Source organism: Gorilla gorilla, chromosome 3 (genome assembly GCF_029281585.2).
Source record: "Gorilla gorilla gorilla isolate KB3781 chromosome 3, NHGRI_mGorGor1-v2.1_pri, whole genome shotgun sequence".
In the NCBI taxonomy this organism is placed as follows: Eukaryota; Metazoa; Chordata; class Mammalia; order Primates; family Hominidae; genus Gorilla; species Gorilla gorilla.
In genome coordinates this window covers 30,649,459-30,677,124 of record NC_073227.2, presented here as the reverse complement: position 1 = coordinate 30,677,124, position 27,666 = coordinate 30,649,459, and the positions used below count along the sequence as shown (strand labels likewise).

Below are 27,666 nucleotides of genomic sequence, written 5' to 3'. Positions count from 1 at the left end.
TATAGGTGCTATGTCATTATGTCCTCAGGGAAGGACCTTTGAACATAGAAACTTAAACTCAGTTTTATTTTTTACTTCATTAATTCATTGCACAGATGTTGTGGGACCTTTTCTGTTGGGTCTCCTGGGAAGCACATGCCAGAGGGAAGCACATGCCAGAGTGGAGCTAGGAGTTAAAGATGTTTACTAGGGGGAATTACTATGAAAAATACAGAGAGAGAAAACAGAAGCAGGCATAAGAAGTCTTCAGATGGGAATTGCAGGTCTAGCACCTGTGAAAGGAGAGGGGAAGGAAAGCTCTGAGACTGTGTCACAGCTATGAGGAAGGCTTGGCCAGCCCTTTGCAAAGCTCTGGTAGAGATTGCCCACCAGAAGTCTGCTGGGTAGAAATGCAGAGCCCTGCTACCACTGCTGTGCTCAGTCATTGGCTGGGGACTGCCTGCAAAGTGCATGACTCTGCTTGAAAATTGACGGAGGCAGATCCTCTAGACATCTGTGGCTGGGGGCCCTCAGCTAACTGCTCTCCTGCCCCAAGGCCCTCTTTTAGAAAGACAGCTGAGTAGGAGCATGTGGCTGCAACAGTCACTCATACTTGACATTGCTGGAATGTTAACTCTGCCATTTAGTCTGTGTGTGAACCTGAGCAAGTTAGCTAATTTCTTTTGCCTTGCAAATTTTTGGTAATTGTTTTGAAGAAAATAATAATATCTATATCATGGGTTTTGTTTTGTTTTGTTTGAGACAGGGTCTTCCTCTGTGGCCCAGGCTGGAGTGCAGTGGAACTATCATAGCTCACTGCAGCCTCAACCCCCTGGGCTTGAGCAATCCTCTCCACCCAGTCCTCCAAGGCGCCAGGACTACATGCTCACACCACCATGCCTGGCTGTTGTCTTTACTTTTTTTTTTTTTTAAGAGTTGGGGTCTCACTGTGTTGCCCAGGCTGGTCTCTAACTCCTGGGCTCAAGCAGTCCTCCTGCCTCAGCCTCCCAAATTGCTGGGATTATAGGTGTAAGCCACTGAACCCAGCTGTATCACAGGGTTCTGGTGAAGAATGATTGAGTATATTCACTGCACAATATGATCACTCAGATATTCACCATTATGTTCTTTTTTTGTGAGGATGCAATTATGGTCAAATTGGAAAAGATTTTTATACTTTATGTATTTTACTTTGTTATGAGAGAAGTGGTAGATACACAAATGCCTGAACAGAGTGATTTCAAATAATGAGAAGTGTTACAACAAGGTGAATAGAGTGAAGGCAAAACATTTCTTGACACACAAGAGCTAAAGCATACCACCCAGAATTATTTTCTGCAAAAATGAATGAATGAGTCAATGCATCCAATCAAAGGAAGAGACATTGATGAACCAAGTAACTAACCATGCTTATGACAAAATTGATTTAATTGCTGATGCCATGTGGGATTAAATGTAATTTTAATATGAAGAATTATCAAATGGATGGAGAATTTTGAGATTCAGTAGATACTCTCATTTTTGCTAGGAAGAATTATTTTAGAAAATGGCATTTGATTTGCATTTATCTGAAAACAGAATAAGCTGAGACAGAGTAAAACAGGAGTTGGCAAACTTTCTCTGTAAAAGATCAACTAGTAAATATTTTAGGTTTTACAGACCAGAATGTCTGTTGCTACTACTCAACTCTGCTGTCCTAGCACATCCTCAATATTTGGTAACTCTTGGTCCTATTAAAATTATTGTAGGAGGTATCTTCTGAAAGAGGAAATCCTTTGTACAAGTCTGTTTTACTCTGTAAAACTTTCACAGACACATACAAATAAAAATAAAAAGCAGCCATCAACAATACGTAAACAAATGGGCATGGTTGTTTTCAACAAACCTTTAAGGGCATTGAAATTTGAATTTCATACAAGTTTCATGTGTCATGAGGTATTGTTCTGATTGTTTTTCATGCATTTAAAAATTTAAACACTGTTCTTAGAGGTCTTAGGCTTTAAAGAAAACCAGTGGCTGGCTGGGTTTTTTTGCTTTTGAACTAGAACTTTGAAGAATGTTGGGAGTCACCAGTTTTCATGACTGGGGTAAATGAAGGAAAGCACTGAAAATTTATTTTTGAGGAGTTAACATTCCTGATTTTTGCTTATCACAGGTGGCTCTAAAACTTTAGGATGTGTACCAATTGAAGTTAGTGACTCACCTGGCCCAAAATCTAGCCAACCTTCCTTTCTTATCTCTTTTTCTTGTACTTGATAAACAACGCTGTAGCAATAACACATATTATTATACAGGCTAAATCTAACACAGTGTCAATTTACATTAGTACAATTTGTAAAATGGCAAATCAGAAATGTCAAGGTGTGGAAATTTTTATTGTTTTGAGACTGGGTCTTTCTCTGTCACCCAGGCTGGAGTGCAGTAGCCAGATCATAGCTCACTATAAACTCAAACTCCTGGGCTCAAGCGATCCTCCTCCTTGGCCTTCCAAAGCACTGGGATTACAGGCGTACTAGGGCCTCAAAGAGTGGAAATTTTAAATATGTAAATATATGCCTTGATCTTTCTGTGTGAATACCTAAAGTGCTTCCTCTCCCTGAGTCCTACAACACTGCATCTTTCTGGTATTTCATTTCGTAGATAGACAAAAGAATTCCATAAAGTCCCCTATTATTGGAACCAACGTAAGTATACAGCAATTAGCTTTTACAGACAGTAGTGCAATGAATAATTTTGTTGTATAAGTATATAATTATATAAGATGTAATATGTAATATATTTTGTACAAGTGCAAGTATGTCTTTAGGGTAAATTTTCAGAAGAGGAATAAATGGATGAAATAGTGTATATATGTTTATACTTTTACCCTCCATAGTTTTGTTTTGATTTTTTTTTTTGTTTTGTTTGTTTTTAAGTGACCAGGTCTTGCTATGTATATCACCCACGCTGATATTGAACTTCTGGGCTCAAGCAATCCTCCCACCTTCACCTCCTGAGTAGCTGGGACTACGGGAGTTAAGCTACCATGCCCAGTTGATTGTACTGATTTATAGCAAAATATTGAGTGGCTGTGTCACTCAGAATATAAAATGTGTGATCACATTTTTCCCCCACTGTGAAAAGTTATCTGTGACATCTCGTTTTAATTTGTATTTCCCTCATGACTAAGGTTGTCGTACATCCCTTTATTTGATTGTGATCCATTGGTGTTTATTTTTCCTGAACTATCTGTTCAAGGCTTTTGCCGATTTTTCTTTTTTCTTTGTTTGGCAAAAGATTTTTAAATACTTTAAGTTCTGAGATACATGTGCAGGACGTGCAGTTTTGTTACATAGGTGTACATGTGCCGTGGTGGTTTGCTGCACCCATCAACCCGTCATCTACATTAGGTATTTCTCCTAATGCTCTCCCTCCCCTAGCCCTTCACCTCCCGACAGGCCCCTGTGTGTTATGTTCCCCTCCCTGTGTCCATGTGTTTTCATTGTTCAGCTCCCACTTATAAGTGAGAACGTGAGGTATTTGGTTTTCTGTTCCTGTGTTAGTTTGTTGGGAATGATGGTTTCCAGCTTCATCCATGTCCCTGCAAAGGACATGACCTCATCCTTTTTTATGGCTGCATAGTATTCCATGGTGTACATGTGCCACATTTTCTTATCCAGTCTATCATTGATGGGCATTTGGGTTGGTTCCAAGTCTTTGCTGTTGTGAATAGTGCTGCAGTAAACATACGTGTGCATGTGTCTTTATAGTAGAATGATTTATAATTCTTTGGGTATATACCCAGTAATGGGATTGCTGGGTCAAATGATATTTCTGGTTCTAGGTCCTTGAGGAATCGCCATGCTGTCTTCTACAATGGTTGAAGTAATTTACACTCCCTTCAACGGTGTAAAGGCATTCCTATTTCTCCACATCCTCTCCAGCATCTGTTGTTTCCTGACTTTTTTTTTTTTTTTTTTTTTTTTTTTTATTTGAGACGGAGTCTCGCTCTGTCGCCCAGGCTGGAGTGCAGTGGCGTGATCTCGGCTCACTGCAAGCTCCGCCTCCCGGGTTCACGCCATTCCCCTGCCTCAACCTCCCACATAGCTGGGACTACAGGTGCCCTCCGCCACGCCCAGCTAATTTTTTATATTTTTAGTAGAGATGGTGTTTCACTGTGTTAGCCAGGATGGTCTTCATCTCCTGACCTCATGATCCACCTGCCTCGGCCACCCAAAGTGCTGGGATTACAGGCGTGAGCCACCGCGCCGGGCCCCTGACTTTTTAATGATCACCATTCTAACTGGTGTGAGATGGTGTCTCATTGTGGTTTTGATTTGCATTTCTCTAATGACCATTGATGATGAGCTTTTTTTCATGTGTTTGTGGGCCGCATCTATTGGGGAGGTTTTTTGTTTCTTAGTTTTTTTTTAGAGAATTCTTTGTATGTTTGGAAAATTACTCCTTTGCCTTTAATAGGAATTATAAATATTTATTGTTTATCTTTTAACATTGCTTATGGATTTAAAAACAGTCAAAAAGAAATTTTTAAATGTGCTACATTTTCAAATTTCCTATTTGCTCTTTTCCTTAGTTCTGGGAAATCCTTAGTTATTATGGCTTGTAAATCTGCTTTTCTTAAACTTCCGTCTCTTTCTGAGGCTCATCTCTGCCTTCATCTTCATAGAGCCTTGAACTCTGTCTTCTCTTCTTTCCTTTTAAGGACACTTGCATTGGATTTAGGGCCTACCCTAACTCAGGATGCTCTCCTCTCTAGAACCTTAACTTAATTACAACCACAAACACTTTTTTTCTAAACAAGGTCACATTCACAGTTTCACATTCACAGGTTCCGGGAGATGCCTTTCAACCCACTTCAGCCATTCAACCTGCTACAATAACCCTATTTGATCGTTTATCTGATTTTTCCCTACAACGGTTGATGCCCCAAATTATAGCTCCAACACATTTGATCTGAATATTTAGTACTCTTGAAATATATTTTTAAATTTCTCTCAAAAGGATAATCATTTTGTGCCTTCTGATATACAAGGTATGAGTGTTGTCAACAGTTTTCCATGATTCACTCCATTCTGGGACTTGCAATAGCAAGCAACTGAGAACTTCTAAAACTACTTAATTTTTATTTCTTCTGCTCCATAAACTTTTTGATTTTTTAAAAAAATATGTATAGTAAGTCTCACTCCTGTTTTTGTATTCCAGCATAAGCGATGTACCAAACTAAAACTTGGTACTGTGTTAAATGGTAGCAATGGACATCAAGGACTTCCTTAATGGTGTTGAAATTCAAGAGGCGAGAGCTCCAAGTAGCGTTCCTAAGCATTGTCTATAGATCATGTGGCGGTAACATCATTAGTATAGAACAGAAATGGGTGTATATAAGCTTTATGACTTCGGTCAAGTTTTATATTTTTCATTTACTTACTTCCTAGAAAGTTTGAAATTTCAAAGATGTCAGCAAAAATATTGATTATGAATGGGTTTCAGGTTTATAATAATACATGATATTATGCATTTGCTAGTTCCACAGTCCCCTATTTCAAAATTGAGTATAAAAGCTGTCTGCAGAGTAGATTTATTCATACTGATTCTGTTTTCTTGCACAAAATCCTTAAACACATCAAATAATGTGTAGACTGAATACATTAACTTGAGGTTGTAAACTGTATTTTTAAGGTTACAGTTATAACTTTTTAAGTGTGATGAAATGTCTTCCTTTTTACTTTCCTCAATAAAATCTATCATTTCTCGTACTAAAGCTTTTATGACTGAGGAAATGACAGTCCTTTGGCCGAATCATTCTGGAATTGCAGTGAGTGTAATTCAGCTACTACCCTGGCCGTGTTTTATAAGCTGCTCATGTTTGGGTTTCATTCTTTACTGAGAAACAGAACACTAATGTCACTGAGCTTGGTCGTTGTGTAGTTTTCATTTCCCTGTTCTTTGGTTTATTTTAAATTCTTAGTGACTGCAAAGTTTGACAGCTTTGCTCATTAAAACATAGTAATTAAATATAGAAAATTAAAACTAGCTGGAAAGGATCTCGATAATCACTCTAATTTTTTTTTTGTCTTAAAAATGAAGTTGAAGTCTACCTAGAAAAGTGAAGTGACTGTCACACAAACAGAATCATTTATTCCTTGTGGGGTTGCAGTTAAAACCCTAGACTCTGAATACAGCACCATTGTTATTTGCACTACTTTTAGTGCCTGTGAAGTTTCTAACGTCAGTCACTATATAAACATTTATTGAATATAAATAAATAAATGTGGCTCTTTAATCTCAAAGCATAAATTATTTACTTGTTTTTATTTCTAAGATATACTCAAAATAAACTCAACCTCAAGCTGTACTTAGCAATTAAGATTCTTATATTTATTACCAGGAGGAAAAATACTTAAAAAAAAAAGTCTTATTTTAGAGATTTCAAAAGATATTGCAGGATTATAAAGAATAAAAGATAAATTGGCCAGGTGTGGTGGCTCACACCTGTAAACCCAGCACTTTGGGAGGCTGAGGTGGGCGGATCATCTGAGGTCAGGAGTTCGAAACCAGCCTGGCCATCATGGTGAAACCCTGTCTCTACTAAAAATACAAAAATTAGCTGGGTATGGTGGTGGGCACTTATACTCCCAGCTACTTGGGAGGCTGAGGCACAAGAATCGCTTGAACCCTGGAGGCGTAGGTTGTAGTGAATTGAGATCGTGCCACTGTATTCCAACCTGGGGAGCAAGAGCAAGACTACGTCTAAAAAAAAAAAAACCCAAAAAGAATAAATTAATAGAAACCTCATCACTAAAATAGCGATCATTTTGATGTTTTCTTCCCAATTATTATTATTTTTGACTATACAGAGTCAGAAATATCTTGTCAATCAAGGATATCGGTTTTGATGTTTGCTTTTTAAAAGCTTGTAAGCATTTTTCTCTTCATCAGGTTTCCTTTGAAAGAATCATTTTTATTGGAGGCATACAATTTTGTTGTTTGGATGTATTATAATTTGTTTAACTCTTCTTATAACTGACCTCTTCGGGAGTTTCTGATTTTTGTCTGTTTTACATCATGATAACATAAAGTCGCTGGTAATACCTTTTGTCAGTTTGGTGAGTGCCGGCTCAGGATGGATACTGTTTGGGATAGCTAGGGTCATAGGCTCTTGGTATGCTCTGCCGGGCTGCTTGGGAAATCTTGTTCCGGAAGTGAGTTTTGAGTCCGTATGTGAGTCTCAATTCTGTTTTGCCTGTGCTAACTGCTTTTTAAAAACAACAACAACAAATCCTTTGTGGTTTTGATGAGAGGAAATTGTATTTTAATTGGAATGTTTTTGGTCACCATGTTTTCTTGATTCCAATGATTGAAGACTTATCCTTGCTTTAGTAACTAACAAATAGCTTTGTCGGGTGGTGGAGGGACAGAATACAATCCAGTAATATACTTGGATTGTAAGATACATCCGGACTTCAGAAAACATTTTTTAAAAAATTTGTTTATTTCAGTAGATTTTGGGGGAACAGGTGGTGTTTGGTTACATGAATAAGGTCTTCAGTGGTGATTTCTGAGATTTTGGCGCACCCATCACCCGAGCAGTATACACTGCACCCAGTGTGTAGTCTTGTCCCTCATCCGCATATCCCACCCTTTCCTCGAAGTCCATTGTGTCATTCTTTTTTTTTTTTTTTTTTTTTTTTGGAGTCTTGCTCTGTTGCCCAGGCTGGAGTGCAGTGCAGTGGCTCACTCGGCTCACTGCAAGCTCCACCCCCTGGGTTCACGCCATTCTCCTGCCTCAGCCTCCCGAGTAGCTGGGAATATAGGCGCCCACCACTACGCCCGGCTAATTGTTTGTATATTTAGTAGAGACAGGGTTTCACCGTGTTAGCCAGGATGGTCTCAATCTCCTGACCTCATAATCCACCCGCCTCAGCCTCCCAGAGTGCTGGGATTACAGCCGTGAGCCACCGCACCCGGCCTTATTGTGTCATTCTTATGCCTTTGCATTCTCGTAGCTTAACTCCCACTTGGGAGTGATAATATACCGTGTTTGGTTTTCCATTCTTGAGTTGACACGTCAGAAAACATTGAAATGTGGGAGGATCTGTGTCTTAGAACCAAGGAAACAGAATTTGAAACTTAATGGATACTCATTGAGTATGTCATGGTTTTTCTAATTCCTTCTACTGTTCGTGAGGTAGATTTTATTCTTCCCATTTTATCAATAATGGAACCCTGTTACTGAGAGGAGGTGTGACTCGCCTAAAATCAACATAACTTGAAAGGGATAGAGCTGAAGTCGAAACCCAGTTATGCTTCACTTTAGGAATTCCTAAAAGAAAAGGCTCTGATATGTTAATCTGCAGGGATTTTAAAATTTCACTTAGATAAAAGAAAATCAGATGCCAAATGGCTATTTTGTATTAATACCAGGAATCCAAGTTGTTTTTAGACAAAATAATAATACCTAAAATCTTCTGACCCAGAGGTATGCTCCATTTACATTTGTATGTACAAAGAAGTGCTGTGTTGCATTGTCTCAAAAAACACTAGCTCGCACTGTACCGATTGTGAAGGGTGCCCCTGAAAGTTATGCAATGCTGTGTGTGATGGAGAATTTTCTGCCCCAGATGCCTGTAGTGTACCTCGTGACCAACATTAGTGTATGTTGAAGAACTTGGCGTTTGGAGTAGGAACTCCTGGGTACAAAACCTGGGTCTGCCATTGGCTAGTGTAATCTTGGGCCCTTTACTTAACTCTTTTGTGCCTTGGTTTTCTCATTTTCCTTACCTTGATATTCCCACTCCCCAATTCAGATAACTAGCATTTTCACCTCATTCATGGATGCTCATTATTGATATTCAGGCTCCAAAAGCTACATAAAGTTACAAAGCCTGGAAAGAGTGCCAGATAATATGAAGTCTCTTCTCAGGCAAGTCCGACCTTTGGGATAGGCGCAACTATGACTTCTTTGAGTCAGTTTTTGTTTTCAATTTAATTTTGATAAACATTGTCCTAAAGCATGAGATATATTATGATTCAGCTGCCTGTGTTTGTCTGTGAGTGCATGTGAAAAGCATATTTTTACACAAATGGACAGTAGATTTGTATATTGTTAAATTACAAATAATATTCAGCCTTATTGAAATGATATCTAGAAGATACCTTATTTCTTTATAAAGTCAGTATTTTACAAGATCATAGGTTATGTATTTTTCTGCTAAGTTTCCAGTTTAAAAATGTGTATTCAACTTGCATAATTTGGTTAATTATGTAAATGTACATGCTATGGTATTGTTTATGCTTATGTTGAGCTATTACATACTGACTTTTCTCTCTTAAAGTTTTGATTATGTGTGATAGAAATAATTTAGATGTGACAAGATGCATGAGTAAACTACTTTAAATAGTTGGTTTCTCAGAGAAAGGGGAAGACACTCACTTTTTTTCAGCCATCTCAAACATTCTGGCTAATAAATGATGTCTTAGAATTCCTCATAGGTTTAAACATAATAAGCTAAATTACTTTGATATTGGTAGTGTATATTAGGCAACTTATTATTTTTTTGGTATTTTTTAGGATTCTGAGTAACAATAAGATATCCGAGCTGAAGAATGGCTCATTTTCTGGGTTAAGTCTCCTTGAAAGATTGTGAGTATTCTTTAATTATCATCTCATTATTATTTTGTTTAATGCATTTTCATTGTAAATCTTCATTGTAAATCTGTGACTAAACTCCCAGCTATTCAAAATAAAAATTGAGTTTTTCTAACATTTTTTAATGAAAAATTTTAAGAACTTTATTTTAAAAAACAAGTAACTAAATTCTGTAAAGGGCCAGATAGTAAGTAAATTGGGTTTTCACAGCTGGCCACAAGTGACTCACCTCTGCCGTTGAAGTGTGAATGCAGCCTTAGATAATAAGCCAATGAGTATTGCATAAGACAATACTTAGGAATGATAAATGAATCGATTTGGATGTCTTCCAGTAAATCTTTACTTATACCAGAGGTCATGGACCATACTTTGTTGACTTTAAGTATGCTAGTTTAAAGCATTGATGCTGTGTTGAAATTCTATATCCTGAAATATGTATGCCATGTTAGGCCATTCTTGCATTGCTATAGAGAAATACCTGATACTGGGGTAATTTATAAAGAAAAGAAGTTTAATTGGTTTACGAATCCGCAGGCTGTACAGGAAGCATGGAGCTGGCATCTGCTCGGCTTCTAAGGAGGCCTCAGGAAGCTTACAATCATGGTGGAAGGCCAAGCTTGCATGTCACATGGCGAAAACAGAAGCGAGGATGTGATGTCAAGGGGAAAAACACTAGTATAAACTTTGATATTTTATTCAGATGTCTTTGAATGTGATATATTTGTAAATATATATTTTTCTTTGCGATTAGGTCTAGTTTTGCTTATGATGTGTTACAGGTAGCATTCATTTTTGCTTTGGTGAGTTTCAGATAATGGACATTTAATTTACTTGTATTCTGAATGCTATACTGGGATCACATTTCAAATTCCCCTGTTAACTCATGCATTTAGGTTAAAATTTCACAATACATAAGGGAGCTACACTGTAAGATGTCTCCGTTTCTGTGGAATAACACACTGTCCTCATTTTTCTCAATTCTCTTTGCTCAGCTTCACTTTCTCCACTTCTCTGTGTGGCCTTTTCTTGACTCTTTCACCTTAGAGGCTTCTCCTGTGATTGAACTCGCGCAGGACTTCATTACTTAGGTTCCTGATGTGTATGTAAATATATATGATCTAGTGTTCTTCATTTCTTTATGCGTGTCTCTGTTCTTTTCATTTAGATCAGATGTCTTTAAGTTAGGTTATATACGTGTGTGTGTGTGTGTGTGTGTGTGTGTGTGTGTGTGTGTGTATACAGAAACACACAGGAATATTTTTAAATGTTCTTGGCACAGTAGTAGCACTTTATTTCAATATTCCTATCATGTTCCGTGTCGTCCATGTGCTTTAGTGTATGCTGATCACACCCTTGGCTCTAGGCCTGCCTAAGCTAAGGGCGGTCCTTCATACACATTCCATGGTCACTGCTGGTTCAGGAATGGACATTTGGGACTATCAGGAAAGCAGACAGGAAGCCTGGGAGGACCTGTCGAAGCAAGACTGCCTTGAATCATTGTGTGAGACAGTACATTCCTATTATGTTTTCTGTTCCCTGCAAAGAAAAGTTACTGGGTTGACAGATACCATTTGCATATAACACAGTGTCAGGCATTTAGTATGTGCTTAGTTGATAATGAAAGGCATTAGTGTGGTCTTCCCTTTCCAAAAGGAAGGATGGCAGGCACTCGTAGCTTATAAATAGTATCTGTTGTGTTTAGAAACACATTTTATTTTTGGCACCTAAGATTGATGTGGCTGTTCATGCACACCATAAAAAGTATAGACAGCATAGCTAATGTTCTGTGCTGTGCTGTGAATTACTACCCTTTTTGCATCTATTTCTTAATTTCCCTTGTCTTTGACCTTATTTTCAGCCATTTAAAGCTAACAAATCTCTGTACATGTTAGAAACAAATTAATTAGCCGTTTTGGGTGATACCAAGGTGCTGTGATTGTTTTCAGCCAGGGGTATGTTTATTCACGAATCCCAAAATACTTCCTCACTCCTTTGTTGGGACCACAGAGATAAATATACAGATAAGGAACTTTGAAAGACCATTTTATTAGTGGGGACTCCAGTGTGAAAACCGAGTGTTGACCCTGGGACCTGGGCCTCTTGTGTTAGAGAACATCTTTATCTACACTGCCCCTAAGCTCAGCATATCCAAAGTACACACACATCAAGGTCCAGACCGGAGTCCTGGCCTCAGTCTGACAGTGTGTGGCGGGGGCGTGCATGCCCAGTTGGGACCTGCCTCCCATGCTGTTTTTGTGGGAGAGCAGCCCACTTTAGAAAGAAAGAAAAAGTGATGAAAGGGCTGGGCTCTTTTTTACCCATTTATACTTATTTTATTTTATTTTAAAGAGGTCTGTTACATGTCATGAGGGTTTGTTGTACCTATCACTTCATCACTCAGGTATTAAGCCCAGTACCCAAAAGTTATCTGTTCTGCTTCTCTCCCTCCTCCCATCCTCCCCGCTCAAGTAGGCCCCAGCATCTGTTGTTTCCTTCTTTGTGTTCGTAAGTTCTTATCATTTAGCTCCCCATTATAAGTGGGAACATAAGGTATTTGGTTTTCTGTTCCTGTGTTAGTTTGCTAAGGATAATAAAGGCTGGGCTCTTAGCTGCTCTGCTCTGGCCCTGGGAGGGAGACACTCGGTGCTCCCTGCTCCTCCAGAGGAGCAGACTTTATTCCTTCAGCACTGACTGTTCCTGTGCGTCTCTCCTATGTCTTCCAAATGAAAGCCTGAGAACATTCTTGGCTCCGGTACTGGGGTGGAAGCCACCCCATCCACCCACTCCTGCTTTCAGCAACCCTCAACCAGCGACTGATAGCAGATGGTAGATAACTACCCTGCCGTCCTCACCTGTCAGGTGGGGCCGCCCTGAGGTGCCTTCTCCACTGGCCTCAGAGTCCCCAGGGGACTGAATCTCAGGTACCTCAGTGGTAACGTCTTCAGCAGCTCACCTTGTTGGACATCATTCTCTTGTCTCACTTCCCACTTTTCTGCTGGTGCATTCTGGGGTCACCCCCTGAGTAAAGCCATTATTTTCACCCTTGTCTGGGAGAATTCCACCTAAGAGACACAACTGGCCAAATAACATGTTTGCCATTCAGATTTGCCTAGTTAGAGAGCCCTGAAGATGAGAACAGAATAACCGGACGACTTGAAAATACAGCAGATAGGGTATGGTGTAAAAGATGGTTGGCAGAACAAGGAATTACTCACACCAAGGTCAGAACTTCAAAGCTGTGGCCTTGAAATTACAGGAGCCAAGTCATACAGAATAAAGGTTAGGATTTTGTAGGGTAAGGTGGGGAGAGTGGGCTGAGACAGTAAGAGCTGGCTCCGTTGAACTAATGAACATGACCCATCGTTTGTTTCGGATCTTGCCCCATGTAGGAAGATAGCAGTGTGTGTGTGCGCTTTATTTTCATAGGAATATTGAGGTTGAGTTTTTTATTTTTTTAATTTAGGAGCTTGGATTTGGAGTTTTATTTTTTATGACAAAGTAACTAAATCCTGATGGTGTCTTGGAAGCTAGTTTTCTAGTTTGGGTTCACCTTTTTGAACGTAGTTTGCTTTATTTTAGAAGTCTATGCAGTAGATAACTGATGCATATGTATTGTATCATATTAATTAAAATCATAAAAAGATAGTTAGCTTAATATGAAGGTTTGGTGCAAGTATTGCCTCAACAGGTAATGAGTCTTTTCCATGTAGCTGATTTAAATTTATTCCACAAACATTTAAGGTGCGCACACTGTGCTAGGCTTGGGGTTTATGGAACATACGCAGTAATGGGGAGAAACATAGGATATACATAGTAAGCAAATCTCAAGTACTGTGGATGAAGAAAATGTGTAAGAGGATACCAAGTTTGGGAGTGCCAGCACTGTGAATGTCTGCGAGTTTGTGGTGGAATGGGATGAAATTTAGAAAGACTTTGAAGACAGAACCTTGCTCATGCTGGATGAGATGGTTTGGGATGGGGTGGAAGTAGGGAGCCGTGTCAGGTCTCAGGTAATTTAAAGCTTATACTCTGTTTAGAGACCAGTGCCCTAGACTAGACCATGGTTATCAAACTTCATGTGCATCAGAATCCCCTGGGGTTTTGTGAAGGTAGAGATTATGGTATCCTGTACCACACTGAATGTGGGATAGGTTGACTTTTGAGATGGCTGTTAGGCTTCCACATGGAGACATTGAGAACTCAAAGAAGTGGTATGTTTGGGCTAGAGTTACAGATTTGAGTCTAGGGACTTAAAGCTGTGGGTGGTGATGAGATTGTCTAGGAGAAAGCATAGTGTGGGAAGAAGTGGGTGTGGGTCAAGCACCAGTTGGTCCGATAAATACAGTGAGGATTCATTCATTCAACGAAGTGATTGAGAGTTACTGTGTGTTGGACGTTTTTCAAGTGAAGAAGACAAGTAGTGTACACTCTCTGCCTCATGTAAGTTAACAGTCTAGTGATTGAGAAAATAGACAATAAATGAAACGATTCAGACAAGTAAAGAAGATGATAGATTGTGGTAAGTGCCATGGAGCAAAACCAATTAGGAGGGGGCTCTCTGTGGGTTGAGGGTGTCCTCGGTTTTCAGTAGAGTGTGCAGGGACACCTCCTCCAGGAGGAAAGCACAGAACAGAGGGAGGTGAGGGAGGGAAGTGAGCAGACATCTGCAGGAAGAGTACATAGGCCCTTCTGTCACATCAACCAAGGGGTCTTTTTTTTTCCCCAGGTAATTGATGTTTTGGATCCTTGATCTTATAGGTCTCATGCTGTTAGGCTGCTAAACTTGCATAATAATAGTCCCTGTTGGCCTACTTGCTAAAAAACATTATTATTAGAAGATGGAATTATCTAAAATTTATACTTCCTATAAATTTTCCTCTTGGTTTTTGGATAGATACCTTTTTTTAGATTGTTTTTAGCACTGAGACTTTTATATCCATCATCCATGTGTTCACTAGTCTATAGCCTTCCTTCCTTCCTTCCTTCCTTCCTTCCTTCCATCTCTATCTTTTTTTTTTTTTTTTTTGAGACAGAGTCTTACTCTGTTGCCCAAGCTGGAGTGTGGTGGCATGATCTTGGCTTCCTGCAACTTCCACCTCCCAAGTTCAAGCGATTCTCCTGTCTCAGCCACCCAAGCAGCTGGGATTACAGGTGTGTGCCACCACACCCAGCTAATTTTTGCATTTTGGGTAGAGATGGGGTTTCACCACGTTGGCCAGGCTGGTCTCAAACTCCTGACCTCAAGTGATCAGTCCGCTTCAGCCTCCCAAAGTGCTGGGATTACAGATGTGAACCACCGCACCGAGTCCCATCTCTGTCTTCGTTTTATGGAACTGACATTCTTGTATTGTGCTATATATTTTGTTACCAGTATTTAGTGACATACCTCCCCCATATTCTCTTCACTGCTACAGTTGCCTACTGGTCAGTGTGTTTGACTTTCCAATGTTAATCCTACCCCTAGGCCGCTAAGGTAATTCAGCATCTCTTCCAGCTATTGACAGAATCTGTCCTAGTCAATAAGAGATGAGGAGCAGAGCAGCGTGCTGTGGGGTTTGGAGAAAGATTTCCTAGCTTTTAAGGAGAGGTACGAGAAGAAAGTCTGTTCCTTTTTATGACTTTGTGGTTGGAGGTGATTTCTGAACCTGGGATACCATAGGCTCAGCCTGAAGGCACAGTTACATTCTGAGGATGGTGGATCTGAGAGATGCATGGAACCAACCACAGAGGCCTGACTTCTTGATTTCCTGTAATGCCAGATAATTACTTTTGTGATTGTTCAAGCCATTTTGAGTTGAGGGTTCTGATACTTGTAGTTAAAGGCATCTTACCTGGTATACGTCATGTTCTTTCCTATAGGAGGTAGTTCTTTTACCAAGAACTTAAAATATTCCTTTAGTTCTATTTAAGTAATTCTTGTGCTTTTTTCATGTATGCTTTAATGATCCAATGTATTCAGATTTAGCCATACATCCTGAAGTCAGACTCCTGTTTACTAGGGAAGCTGTGGGTTGGTGGGGGCAAAAGGGGATGTTAAATGAGAGAATCTGACTATAAATATCTTTTGGCAATGCTTGATTAATATGGCTATTATTAAATGTTATATAATATGTCAAGAATTTTTTATTAAAGGAAAAGTACATCTTTAAATCATATTACAGTGCTCAGTTATTCATGAGAGGTATTTTGTAGAAACATATGCAGTTCATCGACTCCAAATTGATGTACTGCTTTAGCTAACTAACTCGGTTCCTGTTGTAGATGCTGTTTAAAATCTGAAAAGGGAAACGTGTGTTTTAAAAAAATGGAACTGACATTATATATTTCTATTTACGGAGCTTTTTAGCTTATGCAAAACAAGTCAAAAACATACAGGTTGAATTTTTTCATAAAATAATCTTATCTTGTTGAAATGAGGGTCAGTTGGGGAGTTGCAGGGAGGGAGATAGGAACTAATAAGTCAGTCCTGATGATTAACTGTACCTCCTGGGACTTAAAATGCTGGGGATCAAACATTTGATTATGAAAAATTTTAAACATACGGAAGAATTGAAAGGGCAATGCCATAATCTTTCATATTACCAATTTACTTACCCAGTTCAACAATTCAGTAATTATTAACAATATGCCATCATTTTTTCTTCTGTATTGGAATATGCTTACATATGTTTGGTGAATTATTCGAAGGTCAACTACAGACGTCATGACTGTCTACTTTTATGGAGAAATGGAAATGATTAGTAGTGAGATACCGCATTCTCCACGTTATCTGCCTTTATGAGCAGCCTTGTAATTTTGTGGCCAGCCATAACTTACTAAAAATATTTTTATAGAAAGGTTAATATAATTCTGTCTCCTAGCCTTGGTGTGTTCTTTCGTCCATGAACATATCCATCCACACACACTATATTGCGTGTCTCCCCCTCGCTGAGTGGAGCAGAGCCTGCTCTTGTGGAACCTGTGGTCTCTCAGTGAGGACAGTTGAAGTAACTGAGGTGCACTTGGTACAGTGTGATAAGAGATGCCACAGGACAGGGTGCAGAGTGCTGTTGTTCACAGGTGTTTTTTTTTTGAGACGGAGTCTTGATCTGTCGCCAAGCTGGAGTGCAGTGGTGTGATCTCGGCACTGCAGCCTCTGCCTCCTGGGTTCAAGCCTCAGCCTCCTGAGTAGCTGGGACTACAGGCGTGTGCCATCACGCCTGGCTAATTTTTGTATTTTTAGTAGAGACGGGGTTTCACCGTGTTGGCCAGGCTGGTCTCGAACTCCTGATCTCAGGTGATCCACCTGCCTCGGCCTCCCAAAGTGCTGGGATTATAGGCGTGAGCCAATGCGCCCAGCATTCACAGGTATTTTTCTGGAGGAAGGAATGGAGTTTCACCCAAGGCCTCAAGGATACGTGGGTGAAGAGGGATGGAGGTGAAGTTGTGAGTTGGAGATTGAGATGCGTTCAGGACAGGGAATCCCAAGTGCAGAGGTCTAGAGGTGAGAGGAAATACCCTTTCTAGAAACATCTTGCAGTATGACTGGTATAAATGAAGAGAGACAGGGTGAGTGTTAAGGGAAGGTGTTGAGCAGATGGGAAGTGAGAGTTGATGAAGGAAAGGTGGGCAAGGCTGGGACCACGGGTATCCTTGGAAGTTACCTTAACGCACCTGAACTTCCTTCTGAGGGACTGTGGATCTTTTTGAGGTTTAAATCAGAGCAAAGACTTGATCAGGTCTGTGTTTAAAAAGATCACTTCAAATGGAGAATCGGACACAGGTGAGAACTTGTGTGGTTTACAACTTGGGCTAGGGTGATGATGATGACCAGGACAGAGAGGCAGTGACTTTGAGGCCTAATTGGAAGGGTGGGGGTTACCACATAAAATAACTTAGTTTTTCAAACATATGGAGAAGTTGAAAGAAAGTTATCTCCAGCAACTCAACTTGATCATGGCCAACTTTTCAGTGTGTTTGGTTTACCTGTTTTCCTATTATTTTAGCTATAAATTTACTTGGTTCCTTTAGTAAATCTCCACTGTGTCAGTCAGAAAGATACACTTAAATCCTGGCCACTTATTAAAATCAACAACTTGGCCAAATTTCTTAATCTTTCTGTGCATGAGTTTCCTCATCTGAAACAATGACACTGCCTCCTAGGGTGATTATAAGGTCTTAATGGTCTGATAAGTGATAGACACCAACTCACTATATTTACTGGTTTGTGCATCCCAACAGCCCAGAGTTAGAGGTGGATTTCAGGCTTGGCTGGATCCAGGGGCTCACCATTTTTCTCGTTTCCCATCTGTTGGCTTCTTCAGATTGTAGCAACAGGGCCGTTAGCAGCTCCAGACTCAGATCTTGACCTCTTATCAAACCAGTGGGAATGTCTATGCTCATCCCTCCCTCTCCCACAAGTCCTAGGTTTAGTTAGACCAAAGTCGTATAATTGCTAAGACCAGAGTATTTGAAAAATCTGCACAAGGTTGATCAGGTGTCATGCCTGAAGGGATGGTGTTGAAAATTTGGGGGTATTACCTGTACCATATGGAGAAGTAGAGGTGTTTCCACCTTAAAGCAATGGAGAAGGCTGCTCCCCCAACCAAAAAAAAAAATTAAACATTAAATAATTGAGAGCAATAATTATAGTGTTATTAAATTTTGGAATCCTTGATAGTTGCAAACCTTTCCCTCCTTCACTCATTGTAGAAGTTTGGAATTTTTGAATGGCTTCTGGTCTACACCTTTCGCTATTTGTCCTCAGAATGGAGTGGGCAGAGTTTCCTTAGGTCTCTGCTTGGCCTGGGTACCGGCTGGTTCACATTACCAGGCTGATTTCCCCAGAAGCAGGTCCCCAGGTGAGCTTTCAGTGTAGTGATTTGGTTGGGAGGTTTGCCCAACAGCCCTCATATTTGGTACTGGACCATGAGAAGCAAGGGCAGCCGTTAGGGCAGTGTCTTCCCAGGCAGCTCCTGCGGCAGGCAGCTGATACTGGGGACTGCTGGGAGCCAGCAAGGAGCACACTCAGACCCCCCAGCCCCCTGGGATATCCTGTTTTCCTTCCAGGTGAGGACTCTTCCTATGGCCATTCATGCCCTTTACCGCTGACCTTCATGGGTTGACTCTCAGGAGGTGCCCAAGAGAAAGCTGCATGGGGAAGAGTTGCAGGTAGAGGGACTGCAGGTGTGAGCGCTGCCATGCTGTCAGTGTCTACTGCAGCAGGTGCCTGGAGATAAGGGATGCTGGGGCCATGGCATTCACAGCAGGGAACTTATCCTCTGCATAATATTCCTCTTTCTGTTGAAATTGCTACACCAGGGACCGTCTTTTTACTCCAAGTTAAGAGGAGAACTTAAAAACTGGTTGGAAGAGAGAAGGATGGGATTTGTGAGTTTACCTGACTACTAAGACCTTTTCTGACCATTTTAAATGTATTTCGTGAAGCTTCCTGACTTTTTCAGATCTTTTCAGATACTTTATTTAGAAAATGTCTTAGAGGCCAGGGTGCAAAACCCCAAAAAGTTAGGGTAGTTACCAGCATTGACAAAGCTGTTTTCTTCTTGTGGAATATGAAGTTTTCAGAATTCTGATTAATGAAATACCTATCCAGTGATGGTAATCAGAGCATAGATTTTATACTGGTGTTTAATAATCATTTTGTTTTTTAAAATATTGTGAAGTATTGGGGGTGGTGGTTGCGGGGAGTTTGGTTTTATTTAGAAAAACCTGGCTCTGATTGTGGGGAGGTGGTAGAATTGCAGCCCCAACCTTAGCTACTGAGGAGTGCCTGTGTGTTAAAATGAGGATGAGATGCAAGAAAGACCATAGAATTTGCTGGAGGTCACAGTGATCCCAGGATTCACAGGTTGCATTTCCAGAGCAACGTTCTTGAGAATTTCTAGTCCAGTCTCTATCACCAGGTGTTAAGCAGCACACATAGCTTGGAAGCCACAGTGCCACTGACACATCAAAAATGCTGGGCTTACGGTAAATGAATGACAACCACTGCTGCTGAGCAAAGGGCCAACCTCCTCAGGATGCTTTTGTGAAATTTCTGGGGAATCCAACTAGTAACCAACTATGATGTTGTAACTTTTGCTATATTGCTAGAATGAGCCTGAGAGAAAACTCACATGTTATGAGGCATGCCACGTATAGCAGTTCACTTTCATTAGCTGGTGGGACAGTAACGGTGAATGTGCCTGTGATTGGATGGAAGAAAACACGTGAATCTGTGCTCATTGCAGCCAGACTTCCTTGGCGCATAGGTAGAGAAGGGATGCCTGCTGCTTTCTGATTTGGAGAGGATGGAGAAGGCAAACTGAGGATTTTCCTCTAAATAATTTAGACTGCCTGGGCACGGGTGAGCATGGCCATGACGGAGCAATTGTTATTAAAGAGCCTAGCACAGTGTTGTGCTGACAGGTGGCGCCAGTGGTCCAGGGTCTACTTCCAGGAAGGTCTTGTACATTTCAAGTAAGTGAGGGACTAAGGAACCCTGGAGGTACTGGTTACTTTGGCTTGTACTGAGCATTTCTCTACATGTCTGTTTTGTTTCACAAATGGCATGTGCATCCTTAAATGAGGAATAGTGTTGGAAGCTTACACGTGGCTGTATAAAGAATGGGCAAGGTTGCCACTGTTATGTAAGGATGTCAGAAGAAAAACTGAAAAGAGTTTCAGTTCTCCATATGGCTTCAGCTTCCCTGGGAGATGAGCAGAGGCCACTCTGGCTTCAGTAGACAAGGTTGTAGGTGAGTCTTGACAAACAGACCCAGCTGAGGGTGTCCCGTAAAGCGGAAGTGTGGGCCAGCCACTGGCAAGAGTGTGGTCTAGGGAGGGGGACTGTATTTAGACTGTCAGCTCTCCACAGAGGTCTAGCCAAACACTTGTATAGGCAACTGGCGAGTCCCCAGCTGAGCCCAGCGACCAGGAGGGGAGCTGTAGCCATAGTGTGTCTGTAAAACCACACGAGTAGAGGGATGTGGCTGAGACATTCACTGCTGCCTCCCACCCCCAAGTGGTAGTGCTCTTGCATGGACGTGCCAGCATACTTGAGAAGAATAGGATAAATGGTGATTGCTATCAAATACCACATGGTAGGAAGCTTGTGCATCTTTGCTTTGAGCTATATATTGTGTTTTATCGCACATTTATTTTATATCCTCACCTCATAGAAAACCTAACCATAGGCCGAGTGCAGTGGCTCACGCCTGTAATCGCAACACTTTGAAAGACTGAGGCAGGCAGATTGCTTGAGGTCAGGAGTTTGAGATCAGCCTGGCCAACATGGCAAAACCCTGTCTCTACTAAAAATACAAAAAATTAGCCAGGTATGGTGACAGGCGCCTGTAACCCTCTCTACTCAGGAGGCTGAGGCACGAGAATTACTTGAGCCTGGGAGGTGGAGGTTGCAGTGAGTCAGGATCACGCCACTGCACTCCAGCCTGGGTGACAGAGCAAGACTCCGTCTCAAATGACAACAACAACAACAACAACAAAAAAAAACCCCAAAAACAACAACAACAACAAAAAACCCCAAAAACCTAAATATAGAAGGCCAGGGAAGGGAAAATATATGAACAACCAAAAGACATGAATTTTAGAGTGTATATTTTTGAAGATGGTTTTTTAAAATTCAACTGAATGATGTTTGTCACAATTGTAATTAGATTTACTTTGATATTCAAAGTATGGCATACTAAGGAAGAAATTATAGAAATAATGTGTATGATTGTAGTTCAGTGATAATTGTGAAGTTGAATAATATTAGGTCACATATTTCTTTTATGACGTATATTTTTATTATTTTATTGACCAAACCAAAAGGCTTTGGAGCCAGATTTGTCAAATTTGCATTCTGACTCTCCCTTTTACTACTGGGTTGATCTTGGCTTAACCCTTTTGGCTTCAGTTTCCTCCTCTTATTATTATACTTTTGTTTTTTTTGTATAGCAGGTAAGTGTATTGTGCCTGAATACTTGTTGCAGTGTTGATATGTGAATAACTTTTATTTTATTTTTAACAGGGACCTCCGAAACAATCTTATTAGTAGTATAGATCCAGGTGCCTTCTGGGGACTGTCATCTCTAAGAAGACTGTAAGTGTTTGAATTGCTTGCTTATGAGTTTGAATTGTTGCTTATATAAATAGCTGTCAACTTACTTTAACATGATGAAAAATGGACATTTAATAATTTTTTGAGCTTTACCCGGCCAGGTCCCTGATACAGAAAGAGGCTGGGCGCAGTGGCTCACGCCTGTATTCCCAGCACTTTGGGAGGCTGAGGTGGGTGCATCACCTGAGGTCAGGAATTCAAGACCAGCCTGGCCAAGATGGTGAAACCCCGTCTCTACTAAAAATACGAAAATGAGCTGGCATGGTGGTGTGTGCCTGTAGTCCCAGCTACCTGGGAGGCTGAGGCAGGAGAATCACTGGAACCTGGGAGTGGGAGACTACAATGAGCTGAGATTGTGCCACTGCACGACAGAGCGAGACTCTGTCTCAATAAAACAAAAAGAAAGAAAAACAAAGAGTATTTTATATAAGTAGCTGAGAAGGTGGTTGATTTGCACAGTGGTTTGATTTGTTTGGTGGTGGATGGCTGTGTTACTCTTACACTACTAAAATCATTACCATGTCGGCTTTGCCAGCGGACATAATCTGTAGACGATTTTCAAATTATGAATCCATTCACACTGTGTCTGTTGTAAATGCCATATAAACAGAGGTACCTTTTAAGTAATGATTTAAAGTCTTGCCATTTTCATGTGTATCTATATATTACAATTTTAAAACCTAAGGACCAGTTTTTATTGCCTCTGAAGCTAAACAACTCCCCTATCTCCTATACAAAGCTCCTTTCACAGTTGCTGTCTGAGCAGGCCCACATTTGAGAAGCGGCTCTACACAAAAGCCGTGAGGACTGTCTCTCCGTCCTTTATTCTTTCTGAAAGTGTTTACTGAGCACTTGCCACTTACCGTGCCCTGACTTCTTCGGAAGATCTTGCAGACCCTTGGGGTGGGGAGGATAGATAATGTAGGGGAAGAAAAATAATTTTCCTTCTACCCTTCTAATTTCTCAGCTTGGACCTCTAACAAAAGACAGATTAACAAGAGAAAAACAAGTTTATTGAGAAAACTCAGGAAAAGAGTAATTCTTAAAAGAGGTGGCTTAGAACTCTGGCTTATGTAGCATTTCAACAAGGAGCAATACATTTTTAGAGAAGTGACAAGACAAAGGAAAAGGACCTTGAGTCTCTTAAGGGAAAGCAAATTGTGGGAAGGCAAATATATTGGAGACTAATGGTAGATAAGTCCAGTTAGTAATGTTTGTTATGTAGATTCCTTTGGTGCCTTGTCTAGGCTGATAAGGGTCCAAAGCCCTCTCCTGGGAGGAACTTTTGTCCTTTCTGGTGGAGAGGGGAGGAGGGACACCTTTGTAAATTTATGTCCTGCTTTTAGTCAGATAGGGTAGAGCAGAGAGCTTTTCTTGTATCTATCTGCTTTTCAATTGCCTGTAGCTGGAAATAATCCTTATGCCAACATGACATGTTTTGGGTGGCATGTTTTGCTACCCTTCAGTCGTTAGTGAAAATACGTCTGAACACACACACAGGCGCTGTAACAGGTAAAATCATAAACAGAACCTGCTAGGGAAAGGAGAGAGCACCTGCAATGGGAACAGCCTGCCATGAGAGCCACCGACTTGTTTAGATTTGAACTTTCTCCCAAGGAATGAATATGTATTAAAAAGGCCTTCCAAACAGGGTGGGCGCAGGTGTGCAAGAATGTATCTTTTGGGACAATAGTTTAGTTTTTTGATCAGAGCAGAAAGTAGAAAGAGGGAAAAGAATATTGGGAGATCAGGCTGGTCAGGGACTGGGATTTTGAAGACCTGCTATATTAAAAATGTTTAATCTGTTCTTTTGACAGTGGGCAGCTACCAGAACTTTTTGATTATGGAATTGACGTGATCAGATTTGTATTTCAGAATATTTCTGATAGCAATAAGGAGAAACCACATAAATGTAGGGAGACCAGGGACAAAAGATCAGAGAGAGAGACCAGATCCATGGTTTTATTTTCCTTATAGTCATCCTTTTGGTGGGCTCTGTGTCTTGTTTTTTGGGGTTCTTATATACTTCTTTAAGTTTTCTTTTTTTTCCCCCCCTCCAATGGTGTGGGTATTTTTTTATGTCTTACTGGTTTTCTGTAGTATTTGCATAATAACACTGGGTATGGCTGCTTTTAGTTTAATTATGCCATGACTTAAATGTTGACATTGACTTTCCATCCTAATACTTCTGACATTGTCTGTCTTATTTAGTCGTTTAAAACCTATTTCTTTATTTTTTTTTTTAAACTTTTTAGTTCAGGGGTACCAGTGCAGGTTTGTTGTGCAGGTAAACTTGTGCCGTGGGGGTTTGTTATACAGATTATTTCATCAGCCAGGTATTAAGCCTAGTACTCATTAGTTGTTTTTCTTGATCCTCTCCCTCCTTCCACCCTCCTCCCTCCAAAAGGCCCCAGTGTGTGTTTTTCCCTCTATGTATCCATGTGTTCTCATCATTTACCTCCCGCTTATAAGTGAGAACGTGCAGTATTTGCAAAACCTGTTCCTTTTTATTGTAAAATCCAATTGTAAAAATTGGTCATGCTCTTTTTTGCAAAAGATTTTTTTTAAATTGCTTTTGCAAGTAAAATATCTTTCATCTAAAAACCTATCGTCTGTAGCTTTCCTCCTATTTTTCTCTCTTAGGCAGTCTTAAGGGTCAGAATTCTGTAAGATTAAGAAAGGTAGGAGTTAAAGGATTTTCTCTTTGTCTTTTAAAATCAGTTACAATTTGAATCAGTAGGGAATTTCATACCATAGTTTTTGCTGGGGGTGAGTGGTGGTCTCCTGTGTTTATCAGTCTGTCTGCGCTCATTAGAAACTCAGGGCCATCTGGAGGAGATCTTGTTACTAATCAGTTTTCTTCTCTTCTGCCCATTCTGCACTTTGTTATTTTCTAGTGAAGGCTTTTAATGGAACAAGTTAGAAAAACTGGCTGGCCTGGGGTAGGTGGTAGTGGAGATTGGAGTTCTAGGTAAGGAAGGTAAGCATTATAGGAGGGTAGACATTAGGCATCAGATTGCATGGGACCAAGCCAGGTTTAGAGTTCAGTAAAAGGACTATCAACCAGGTGTAGCAGCGTAATCAAAGTGATAAGGTGGTGATCGGCGTCAGTTCAGTTCAACAAAAATTCATGAAGTTCATCCTGTGAGCCCAACTGTGAGCAAGGGTCTGGAGACACACAGGTAAATCAGGAAGCTCTCGAGGAGTTTGCAGTCTAATGGAATTACGAACACCGACCAAGAGTCTGGATATGGAATTGAAATACATTTACAAAGAGATGAAGCAGTAGCTAGAGTTTAGCTGCTAAGAGTCTTGGAAGTTGTTAGGACTCAGCTATCCAGACACAGGCAGGGGATATGGAGCATGACCGTAAACAGGCTGCACCTCCAGACACAGGTCATTAGGGAGTTGAGGGGCAGCAGCAGGTGAGCGTGATTTATAGCAGTGAATCACTTTCTTTGTGCTTCTGTCTGTGCTGGAGTCAGTTTTGCACCCATGCCTAGGAACATGAGTCCTCAAGTAGAAAGCAAAAGTGTAGGGGCTAAGATCTACCCTATCAGAAACTCGGGCTGATGCTGAATGATTTTTATTTCAACCATCCCTCCCAGTGATGCTGATGTGAAAGTATGAGAACTTTTAGAATATTTTTCCCTCCAATCTATTTTTTTCCCTCAATGGGAGGAATGTGAAATAATACTGTCAGGTCCTTTTCTTATCCCCTCCCTCTGTGTTCCACACTGTTGTAGTCACAGCTTTTAGGTAATAAAAATATTAATGCTGATTGTATCTCTATGCTGAGATATAGGTTGAAGAAAACCTATTGTTAATGAAAAGCAGTTTCTTCAGTATGTTTTAGATACTGCAGACTATCTTAGATTCTCCATCTAGTTATTTATCTTTCAGTAAATAATCTCTCAAGCACTGCCATCCAAAATGAATTTTAAAAATTCTCATTCAGGAGTATTTAATATAATTACTGATATTGTACCAGGCATTGCCTTAGTAGTCTTTCACTGGGTTACACGTTAAGTAGTCTCTTGTGTTCTTGCTTAGGAAGGTAATTGCCATTTATAATATTCTTCCCACTAGAAGATACATTCTTAATTCCAAACAGATGACTTATAATTAACTTAGGGTACACAGCTTGAAAGCTGAAGAAGTCCTGTATGTAAACTCAACGGGATATAAAGATGTTTGACAGTAGTGATGTTTGCTAGTTGCTCATAGATACAGATGGTTTTTCTTATGGGTTCTTAAGTCATTAATTTCAATTGTGCATCTCCCTTAACAAGAATACATAAAGTATTTTTGTTATTAAACCATGCCTTTGCCTTTAGTTTATAAATAATTTGATTCGGAAGTTGAAGTGGCTTTCTGAAGAATATACTATCAGAAGTAGGTGAACCCTAGATCCATCAGTTTCTCTTGTTTTATCAACGAATTTAAGTTGATTCTCAATCCAAATAAAAACCCATTATCAATATCTAAATACCATTTTAAGTAGGTATAGCTGTAATGAAATTGTTTCCCAGAGAATCAATGGTAATTGCACCACTTAAAGCTCAGAATTGAGACAAGATTATAAATAGAGCCTAGATATGCTTGTTTACGCAACAGTTTACAAGAAGATGCCTAATTTTTGTTAACAGTGAAACCCAGAATTAAAAGGAAAATCAACTGGGATATAAAAGAAAAAGTCCCACGTGATTAAATACTTAGGAGCTACAGAAAAACGAGGACAGATAAAGACTTGTATTGCTTAAGATTCTTTTATCAAATGTTGCCGTAAGAGAGGGAAGGCAGAACTATGAAATTATTGAAATTAGGATTACCTAAGGTGCTGTATTAGGCCTCTCCACAGAGAGAGAGGACCAGTAGGATGTATGAGAGGGGATTTATTAGGGGGAATTGGCTTACATGATCACAGAGGGAGAGAGGTCCCACAATAGGCTTTCTGTAAGCTGGAGGGCCTATGAATCCTGTAGCATAGCTTAATCAAAGTCTGGAAGCCTTAGAACTGGAGAAGCTGACCTTGCAGTCCCCAGTCCAAGGCCGAAGGCCTGAAAGCCCCAGGAAGCCCACTGATGCAAGTTCCAGAGTCCAAAAGACAACCTGTAGCCTGATGTCCAACAACAGGAGGAGAAGACATCCTGCTGTGGAAGGGGAGAGAGAGAGCAGAGAGAGACAAGCCCTCTCTTTTGCCTGTTTGTCCCAGTGGGGCCCCAGCTGACTGGATGGTGCCCACCCATATTGAGGGCAGGTCCTTCCTGTCTCTGTCCACTGACTCCTGCACCAATCTCCCCTGGAAACGCCCTCACAGACACACCCAAACCAATGCTTCACCAGCCATTGAGGCCTCTCAATCCAGCCAAGTTGACACCTAAAATTAAACCATCTCATTTTAACTTTTGAAATAGTCAAGGAAAAAAAACAAACGAGTTAGGTACCTGATTCAAATATTATGTTCTTAGAATTTCTGGTGAGACTACTACATGACCAAGTACACAGTTTGGAATCCAATACTTTTAGTTTGAAATGGATGGTGCAGATCGCCTTACTGAAGAGTAACTCGAAGAATGCGTACCTCTCTATGACAGAGAATAATAGGGACATTGGAGGCAATATGATGAAAATATTTTTGAAAGTTTGACTTAGGGAGCTTATTCTAATTATTCTGTCAGAATTCAAAGTGTGATGAATTATTCCAAGTCTAGCAACTAATAAAACTTAAGATTCATTGTTTTAGGGTTTTCTTGCATAGGGCTAAGTCCACTGAAAACAATGATGCGAGTCATGCCATCCCAGGTGTAAGTTACAGATATGTCAGTGGTTATCTCCCAACATAAAGTTTTTACTTTTAAACCAGTGCAGGTCTCTGATTAAATGTAAAAATAAAATTGTGTTCATTGTCCTTGATGTCAAGCAAAGTAAATAAAGAGGG

General features: G+C 40.3%; 1 protein-coding gene across 1 annotated transcript in view; it reads left to right on the top strand.

Moving 5' to 3' along the window:
• ADGRA3 (adhesion G protein-coupled receptor A3) overlaps positions 1-27,666 on the top strand; it is a 128,849-nt gene that overhangs the window by 32,348 nt on the left and 68,835 nt on the right. Inside the window, exons 2-3 of the mRNA XM_019025843.4 lie at positions 9,548-9,619; positions 21,636-21,707. Coding sequence (XP_018881388.3) covers positions 9,548-9,619; positions 21,636-21,707 — 144 coding nt within the window. The remainder of the gene's footprint in view (positions 1-9,547; positions 9,620-21,635; positions 21,708-27,666) is intronic.